Source organism: Corvus kubaryi, unplaced genomic scaffold (genome assembly GCF_017639235.1).
Source record: "Corvus kubaryi isolate FWS band 111438036 unplaced genomic scaffold, C.kubaryi_AGA036_p1.0 split3-37355, whole genome shotgun sequence".
Lineage (NCBI taxonomy): Eukaryota > Metazoa > Chordata > Aves > Passeriformes > Corvidae > Corvus > Corvus kubaryi.
This window is the reverse complement of record NW_024582089.1, coordinates 503036-512872: the sequence shown is the minus strand read 5'-3', so window position 1 is coordinate 512872 and position 9837 is coordinate 503036. Positions and strand designations below refer to the sequence as shown.

The 9837-nt window shown below is 53.5% G+C and overlaps 1 protein-coding gene across 19 annotated transcripts in view; it reads right to left on the bottom strand.

The window, feature by feature from the left end:
• Nucleotides 1-745: 745 nt before the first annotated feature.
• IGFN1 (immunoglobulin like and fibronectin type III domain containing 1) overlaps nt 746-9837 on the bottom strand; it is a 41459-nt gene continuing 32367 nt past the window's right edge. For 17 of the 19 annotated variants that reach the window (XM_042016006.1, XM_042015994.1, XM_042015997.1 and 14 more), the window contains 5 exons: nt 8507-8595; nt 7240-7435; nt 5745-6044; nt 4960-5286; nt 746-4214 (listed from right to left, as the gene is read on the bottom strand). In XM_042016006.1, the coding sequence (XP_041871940.1) occupies nt 4201-4214; nt 4960-5286; nt 5745-6044; nt 7240-7435; nt 8507-8595 (926 nt within the window). In that variant the 3' untranslated portion in view covers nt 746-4200. Of the gene's footprint in view, nt 4215-4959; nt 5287-5744; nt 6045-7239; nt 7436-8506; nt 8596-9837 lie in introns of those variants that run through there. The other 2 variants (XM_042015995.1, XM_042016013.1) reach the window with 2 other exon arrangements.

Genomic DNA, 9837 nt, shown 5'->3' with positions numbered 1-9837 from the left:
CTCCAAGTCACCAAAGATCAGATGGAGTCCAAACAAAAGAATTCGGGGGGTGGAGGGAGGAGGACAGGGTGGGGGAGGAGGGTTGGTGCAAATCAGCCAAATACCCCCAGCAGCCTCCTGTGTGAGGAGCTGCTTCCTGCCCCAGCAGGATCCACCCTCACTACTCAGGGGCTGAGGGGGATTTTGCTGTAACGCTGCTGGAACCTGTTCCCCACCTTGTTCATCCCAGGCTGCCACAGCCACGGACCTCAGCAGTGACACCAAACTCAGCCCAGGAACACGGGGAAATATCCCAGCGGCGGCAGAGGCACAGCTCAGCATATCACAGCACACCCTGTGCTGGGTGGGAGTTCCCAGCACAGCTCATCCTCCCCTCCCAGCTCGGGAGCATTTCTCTCCTCGGTGTTCACAAACTCCACTAATGGGGCACTGCTGCTCTCACGGGATGGGAATTTTGGGGAGTGGCTCCGAGGGACTCCCGAGTGCCAGCAGAGGCTGCAGCAATGCCGCACCCCAGCAGCACCACTGGGACCTTGGTGGCAGGGAGCCACACGTCAGGGTCCCTCTGGGACATCCTCTGGCCATTACAAATAGCTCCTGGAAGGAGGAGCAGTGCCCCAGAGTCACTGAATCTTAAAAAGATTTGGACTGGAAATGATCTTAAAGACCAATCACTTCCACCCCCCTGCCATGAAGAGATAACTTCCACTAGACCAGGTGGGAAAGGATGAAAGAAACATTCCAATTACAAATGAAATGAATTTTTATTTATTTTATGTGTTATTATTAATAAACGCTAAACTGAACTAAGAGTTGCTGAATTGGACCCAACACTGGGAAGGTTTTTTGGTTGTTTTGACAGCAAATAAAACAGGTGGACAAAGAGCAGCTGAGGAGATGCTGGCACTCAGGGAGAGAAACCAGAACCTAGCAGGCAGTGGGAGAAGGGTCCTGTCCACCCTGTCCCACCCTCAGCAGTGCCCAGGCCATGCTGGGTGGGCTCTGAGCTGTGCCCACGCCTCCCAATCCCTTCTCTGGGAAAGCAGGATGGCAGGACAGGTGCCACCTTCTGCAGCCAAGATGAAGGCCCTCAGCAGCTGCCAGGGCAGGATGTTCCTGTGCTCAGCCCAAACCCATCATCCCACCCCTGCCATGAAGCCGGGCACCACTGCTCGGGATGTGCTGCTGGAAGAGGAGCTGGTCCCAGCCGTGCCCCAGCTCTGCTCAAAGCAGGGGACACACAGACTGTTCCTGCCCGGCCATGGCAGCGCTGCAAGTGGATCCTCTCTCATGGGACGCACAGCCCTGTTCCAGTGGGATGCACGTGGATGCTCCCAGGCCCTCACCCCATCACCCTGGGATGTGTGAACTGCCCTGCTGTGACCCCACTGCCTTCTCCCCACACCTGACTCTGGTTTACAAACTCCAGGCTGGAAAATGAAGCTGCGGGTGTTGGAGGACAGTGGAACCCTGGGAAAGGCGTGTGACCTCTCTGAGTGAGGAATGAACCCACCCGCGGGTGGGGAAAATCCTGCCTCTGTTCCCCTCTGCACCGGCCAAAAACTTCATCCCTTTCCCCCAGCAAAGGGGGAATTTCCGCTGTCCCCCAGGCTGGGCCCAATGCCTGGGACCGGGAGCATCTCCAAGATTTATCCACAAACGGGGTCCTGGACCATGGTGCTGGAACCGAAGCCAAGGAGCTGCGCCGCTGCCCCGGCCCGGGGGATGCTGTCGCCCGCCCTGTCCCAGTGTAGCACCCGCGGAACGGCCCCCGCTGCTCTCCCCCGGCAGGAATCCAGGAGATCCCGAGGCAGGGGAGCTCTGGGGCAGCTCGGACCGCTGCCGGAGCTGGGAGAGGCCGCGTCAGCCCCAGGAGAGCGCCCCGAGGAGCGGCCCCAGCCCCGAGGCACTGGGGGCGGCGGGGGAATGGCGAGGGCGGTACCCCCGCCCGGGGATCCCCGGTGCCCCGTGCCGGGCCCAGCCGTGCTCGGGCACTCCCGGGCCGCTCCCCCCGCGGTCACGGAGCTCCTCTCGCTGCCGCCCCACGCCCGGACCGCCACCTCTGTCCGTTTCTCCGTCTCTTTGCTGTTACTTTCCCGCCCTCTCACCCCGCCCCCGCCCCCGCGGCGCTCGGGCTCCCCCGGGCCGTCTCGTCCGGCGGTGCCGCCGCTCCCTCAGAGACCGGCCGGTGTGAGCAGCCTCGGGCAGAGCCGGGGGCGATCCGGAGGCACAAACGCGGCGCTCGGGGCCCGCCGCTCCCCGGCTCCGCGGGAGAGGAGCCCACGAACCCCCCACACCCGGCCCCGGGCGCCGCCATCTTGGCTGCGGCCAGGGAGGCGCCGCCATTGGCTGGCTCGGGGAGGGCGCTGCAGATCGACCAATCACCGACGGCACTGGCGTGATGGACGTCCGGGGGCGGGACCTGCTGCGCTCCGGGGCGGGAGAAACCATCTGCGGGCGGTGCCGGGGGCGCTGGGGGGGAAAGCCCGCCCCGGGCCCGGGAGAGACCATTGCGCTGCGCACGGGGGGCGCGGGGCCGGTCCCGGTCCCGGTCCCGAGCGGAGGCTTGGGCCTCCCTCGCAGCCTCAGAGGCACGGCCCGCACTGGGGGGGAAGGACCCAAAATCCCATCTCGGGGCACCCCCTGCCATGGGCAGAGACACCGCCCATACACCAGGGTGCTCCCAGCCCGGCCCAGCCCGGCCTGGGACGCTCCCAGCAATGGGGAGTCACAGCATTGCCCTTCCCTTCCCGGGAGGGGATCCGCCCTTGGCTGCGATCGAAGCTCACAGGGTAAAGCAGCAGCAGAGGATTTGCTGGAATTGGTGCTGACATCTCAGCAGGACCTGCAGGAGTCTCCTGCTCCTGCTGTGCCGGGCCTTCCCGAGGTCCCTCAGCTCCAATTGCAATTTCCATCAATCTTGGCTCTTGTGTTTATCAGCCAAGAAGCGAATCTGGTCTGCAGGGGAGATGCCCCTGCCTCCGGCCCAGCAGGAGGAGGAGGAGCTGCTGGAGCAATTGCATGAGGGATGACCATGTGCAGCAATCAGAAAGAAGTGAAACTGCAGCAGACAGGGCTCCCAGGAACTGACTGGGATTCCTTCTCCAGAATAAACATGGACTCGGGATAGATTTTACTGAATTGTGATTTAATTTCATAATCTACTACTGCTGCTACATCCGTACAACATTGTACAAAATGTAATCAGAGGAACATTCCAGCCCCACAGCTGAGTTTGGCTCTGCTCTCTCCTGTCACAAAGTACCTTGGCTGTGACACCTTCCTACAGCCACCAGAACATTTTGCTGTCCAGGTGCAGTGAGGGGAACCCCTGGCCACGGCAGGAGGTCCCTCAGGGTACCTCGCATTTCTGGTCAGACAGGAAGGATTTTTCACCTCTTTCTGCAGGAGGCAAAAGCCTCCCAGCAGTGCCATGACCACGGGCAGTTGGGATGCGCAGGTGATGCTGGGGGTGGTTCAGGACTGGCACAGCCTTTGTGCTGAGGGTTTTGGGAGTTGCTCTGCTCACACACTGGTTGTAGACTTCCAGTCCTTCCCACCAGTGCATTTGCACTGGGAGTTTCACCTACCCCATGCCAGGCTGGTCTGAGATTTCATCTCCTGCCCAGATAAAATGAGCAGGCAGATGCTCTTTTTAACTTAGAGATTAGGGAAGATAATCTACTTAGCTGCTACTGGTAGTAGAACAGATCCAGAACTGCTTCTGCCAGATTTGGGAAACCTGCTGAGAATCACATGGAATCCAAAGTGATTGTTTTGGCTTAAAAAAGCATGTGTGAAAGGACCAGAGATCCCTGGTGTCCAGAAATGTCCTTGTTGCAGGTGAGTGGTGTGGCAGGAGGGTCTCTCCCACCTGTGTTCTCCACGGAAAGTTTCATTTTGGCCAATTATTTTTCCTCTCATCTTCTGCGTTCCTGAAGTTTCTAAGCTGTGTTTTAAAGGTCTCATGGGAAGCCTGATCATTAAAAAAAAAAAAATACAATGCTCTTAAAGCTTTTTCCCCCCAGTTTTGATGACAACGCAGCATCATGTTCAAAGTGCAATTACTGAATCTGAAAAATAACCCCCTCTGACTGTAATGAACACGTGACAATGAATGCACAGCCCTCATTTGGACCAGTCCTCACCACAACCTTCTCATCCTCGGAGCCGTGCAGGGATGTTCTCAGCAGGGCCACGCTACAGGGAGGAGTCTGAAAGTGAGAGCAAGAGAGAAGCAGCTCAGGGTTGTAGTGAGGGAGATGAGAAATAGTCTGAAAGGCTCCCTGGGCAGGGAAGCTGAAATGTTACAGGGCCTAAAAGTCTGCAAGAGGATTACAGGGGTTTAACTGACCCATTTTGCCACTCCTGTAATCCCAGCGAGGTATTTTGCATTTAAACAAAAATATTTGACTCCAGGTAAAGGATATTTCACTGGGTACAGTCACCAGCAATATTTATCCATAAGTATACCCATGAGTCTATCCCCAGCCAATCCCACTGCCCTTCCATCCACATCAGGACCCCAATGCCTCTGACCACGTCCCTCTCTTTCCTCCCTTTGTGTTGGCTTTGGCCACCAAACACCAGCTGTTCTCTCACTGCTCCCCTCACCTGGCACACTTGCTAGGGTCTTTATTCTGCACCTCCTGCACTGGAGAGAAATCTAAGCTTGGTATTATCCTACCTAATGAAGATGGGATTGTTCTTTCTAAAAAATTTGCTCAAGGTCAGCCAAAACCTTTGGCTCGTGTAGAAATCAAGTGGTTTTTTCCCATCTGCCTTTTTATTTCTGGTTCTGTTTGGTACTTGATCATGAGTACCATAATTAGGAATTTGGTAAAGCAGCCGAGCCGTGCCATTGCTTTGCCAGCAGGTAGAACTGGCTGAGGCATTTCTGAGGCACTGGGCAGCAGTGACACCCCGGGGTCCGCCAGGGAAGCAGCACTGCAGAGGTACCTTTGATGGCGAGGAAGGCTTTGCTGAAGGCACGGCCCGCTTCATTGCTGGCTTCCACCATGTACTCGCCCTCATCCTGCTTGGTGGCCCCCAGCACCACCAGGGAGCACACTCCGAAGTCGTTCGTGCAGAAGTAGTTGGGATCTCCGGAGAGGTCTCTGCTGTCCTTGTACCATGTGATTTTGGGCGGGGGGTGGCCTCCAACGGCGCAGCTCATGTGGCATTCGCTGCCCGTCACCACCACGTGCGGCTTCAGCGGCACCAGGAACCTCGGGGGCTGGTTCTGGTTAACTCCCCTGTATTTCGGTGCTTTCACTCGAAATTCAGCTGTGAAAAATAAACAGCACCAAGCACACACTCGGATACTGCTCCCAGCACTGCAGGGTTTGCAGGGGTTTGCTTGTGCAGTGTCTGGAACTCTGCAAATTGCCCGAGATCCCATGCACCTACGGATTGTAACCTCTGCTGCTCCGCAGAATTACCCAGCATTTAACTTTGACATCAGAAACTTTGGTTTCTACATTACTTAAGCTTTAGATTTTGCTGGGAATTCATTTTGGGGCAAATAGCATGTCCTAATGGCTGGGAATGAAGGGTCTGTCTGCACAATGTCCCTGCAGAAAGGACAAACCTTCCCTGCCCAGCTGGAATTCCTCAGGGCATCTCTGTGCATTCCTGTTCTGGGCAACTGAATGTTCCCAGGAGGAGAGACCCATTTGGGGATGGCGTGTTAGAAGCAATGAAAGAAACAAAACACAACACAGAAATATTTGAAAATGTTTTACCCTTTGTTTCCCAGATCCTCCAGGGCTTCACAGTCTCTGATGGATCACTGGCTCCCAGGTCGTTTTTTGCCACGACCCTGAAGTAATAATCCCTGCCTGGGACCACCGTGGTGAAGGTGAACTTGTTGTTGTAGATCAGGTCCCCCAGCACATGCCACAGACCCTTCTGGGATTCCCGTTTCAGGACAGTGTAATACAGGTTCTTCTCCCACTTCTCAGATGCTGAGGGGTCCCAGGTCACTGTCACTGTATTGGGCACATTCTCCTCCAGCCGGATGGCTCCAGGGGGCTGAGGGATGTCTGCCAGGGGAGGGCACACAATGTCACAGCTGTAGGGACAGTGGCACAGAACCCTAAAAACCTGGAGTTTGTTGCATGTCTGGGGCTCAGTGACCATCCTGGTCATTGCAAGGGACACAATTCCATTCCTTCTCCAGGCACACAGATGCGTTTGCTATGAACTGAGCTGCTGCTGCACAACATCTGCACTGCTGAGCGGGGAGAGCAGGGTGCTACAGCTGAGCTGCTTCCCCTCCTGGGGTCACAGCTGGGACAGCTGTGCTCCATGTCCCACAGCCTGTGCTGACCTCCCCCAGTCACTCTGAAGGACAGTTTTAGTCAGAGAATTGCTCTGTCCTGCAGACAAGTGAGATCACAACGTGCCCAGACATAGAAAATTGTACTCTGGTTCTCCCTGTGCCTGCACGGCCAAACTGCATCAGAGCTCACCCTGCCAAACTCAGTTTGTGGCCTTCTGCCTATTCACAGTAAATAATGGAATCCCAGACTGGTTTAGGTGGGAAGGGATGTTAAAACCCATCCAGTCCCACCTCCTGCCATGGCAGGGACACCTTCTACTATCCCGGGGTGCTCCAAGCCCCATCCAACCTGGCTTTGGACACTTCCAGGGATCCAGAGGCAGCCACAGCTTCTCTGGGCACCCTGTGCCAGGGCCTCCCCACCCTCAGAGGAAGGAATTCCTTCCCAATATCCCATCTAACCCTGCCCTTCTGGCAGTGGGAAGCCATTCCCCCTCGGGAATGGTCCTGTCCCTCCAGCCCTTGTCCCCAGTCCCTCTCCAGCTCTTCTGGAGCCCCTTTAGGCCCTGGAAGGGGCTCTAAGGTTCTCCCTGGAGCCTCCTCTTCTCCAGGTGAACACCCCCAGCTCTCCCAGCCTGGCTCCAGAGCAGAGGGGGTCCCGCCCTCAGAGCAGCTCCATGGCCTCCCCTGGACTCGCTGCAGCAGCTCCAGGTCCTTCCCGTGCTGGAACCCAGGGCTGGAGGCAGCTCTGCAGGGGGGGTCTCAGCTGAGGGGGCAGAGGGACAGAATCCCCCCCTCCCCTTCCGCCCACGCTGGGGGCTCAGCCCAGGGCATGTCCAGCGCTCACCCACCAGCACCCCCAGGTCCTTCTCCCAGGGCTGCTCTCAGTCCGTTCATGCCCCAGCCTGGACTGAGTGGGAGTTGCTGATACATTTGTATGGATGGCAGTGAGTTACCTGTAATTTGAACCTGGAAGCTGAAGGTTTCCCTTTTCCCCAGCCCATTCCCAAGCTCCACAGTGTAGGTGCCACTATCACTGAGCTCAGCTGCCCTGAGCAGCAGCTGGGTGCTTCCATCCTCGGTGTTCACGGCAGCCCGGCTGGGAAGGGGGAGTCCATCCTTTAACCAGGTCACCACTGGCTCTGGAGACCCCTGGAAACAACAAGTCACAGCCACTTGTTTCATCTCCAGACTGTGTCTTATATCTTTAGTTTCATTATCTTACCCCAAATATGCACCTCCATGACATGGTAATGTTTAGAAATATGGATCCATGATGGATCAGAGAGCCCTGATCTGCTCTACAGTTTCTTTACAACTTTTTCCTTTTTGTCCATTAAGGATGTTATTGCAGTAAAGTGTTCAGAACTGTGTCAACCAAGCTATGCCAGATCAAGGACAGATAACTTCAGGAGTTAATATTTTCTGCTTTTAAAAAAACATCCTCTAAGTCTTTATTTCCATTGTGCCATCTTTGGTCTCTTCTCCCAGAGATTAGAAGAAAGGCCAGCAAATAAACACACTTCATCACCCTCCTCTGGTATCCCAGACTTCACAGGATCATGGAATCATGAAGGCTGGAAAAGACCTCCAAGGCCATCGAGTCCAACCTGTGCCCAATCCCCACTTTAAAAGCACTGAGTGCCACGTACAGGCTTTCCTTGGACACCTCCAAGGATGGGGACTCCAAACCTCCCTGGGCAGCCCCTTCCAAAGCCTGACCACCCTTTCCATGGGGAAAAGCCTGTGTTGTTCCAAGCTTACACCAAAGCACTGCGATTTCTGTCAGTGCCTGTCAAGTTCTCAACTCAGAGAGCTCAAGTGCTGCTGCTTGGTGAGACAAGCACAGTGAAGGTGTGCTGGAAATGGTGCCCCAAGGCCTTCTGAGAGTCACAGGAAATCACTGATTTGGAAAGTCTGACAGAGCAATGTTATCAGGATGATGATAATTGATAAGGCTAGGTGGACAGCACTGAGCCTTGTTTGTAGAAGTTAACGAATGACCACCATGTCATAAAACACCAATGCCAAAACTGACAGCTCAGTTCTGGCTTGTGTTTTCCTCACTCTCAAAGTCTACACAGCACAAGCAGGCCAAATTATATGCCCAGTGACTTGTAGACAAAACTCCATGACATAAAAATAGTAGCTTGGTTTTTCTGTCTGCTATTGAGAGCATCACAAAACCAGGCAGGGAATTCCTCCAAAGCCTTGAACACCCACCTCAAAGGGAATCTTCACCCGGATGGGATTCCCTGCTTTTATAACCAGGAACCTTTTCACTGTGTCATCTATCAGTAACCTGGGAGAGACTGGAAAAGACAAGGATTACTCCCAAAAGGTGGATGTTAGTGCAGTCACTGATAACAATCACATGTGTTCCACCCCCTGGTGCCTCTCCCAGCTGGGTGAGGCTGGTGAGGAATTCACTGTGGGAAAAATCTCCCTGATTCAGTCCCAGACTTTACACCTTTCAAATTTCATTACTATTTATTTATCACTATGACTGAACAAGGGAAAATGATGTAAAAATACATTCACAACAATCTCTGTATTCATGTGATGTCTCAGTCACAGAGAAATTGGCTCTTTGCCACACTTTATCCCATCACAGGGATCATCTTTTGTGTTTAAATGGTGTCTGGAAAAAGGAAATTCCAATGGACACTTATAAAATATACATGCAGTACAGAGCACAGAACATCCACAGGAAAGCTGCCAGAGTTTATCTAAAATAGTATTTTTTAGTATTTAAAATATTTTCTTTTCTCTTTTCATCAGTATACTATAGCATTTAGTATTTCTCTAAGAATACCGAATACAGTAGTGCTAAATTTTATTTAGTGTTGCCAGTATAGAACTTAAAACCCACTTTCCAGATGGATTTATTTTATCTATCTATTGATAAACGGGGTCTCCAGGCATAGGCCAAAGCACACATTTTCACTTAGGACCCCAGTTAAGGAAGACGAACCCCTCACAGAATTATTATGTAATTCTACAATGTTCCTAAAGAGCAGGAAAAAACCAGAGCTGCAGATTGTAAATAAAGATGGAAAAGTGAAAATGGTGAAAACTTTCAAACTAAACAATTAAAAAGTAAAATAATGTATCAAAAACAGCATAAAGATTTGTGATTTAAGAGAATGAAGTAAAATGTTTTGTTCCAGAAGATTGTCTAGAAATTGACTGAAAACTCTGTATTTCCTGTGGAAGAGCACAGGCAGGGGTAAGGTACATGCAGGTTCTGTCTGGTGACTGTGGTATGGCTCTGCACAGAGGGCAAAATGTAAGTCTGAGGAGAAAATGGAGGTCTGAGGGTTGTTTTATCAAAATGAGTCTCTAAATGAGCTGAGCACTGTGCATTGCATATCTAATATCAGTTAATACTGAGCCTGTCCTGCTGAGGTGAGCAGATAACCCCGGGGTGAGGAGGAGCAGTGCTGTCCCTGAGTTAGTCTGGGCCTGGGAGCAGCTCATCCCAGTATCCTACAGCCCTGGCTGCTCCTGCCCCCTGAGGTGCCCCATTCCCCGGGACACAGCCCCCGGCTCAC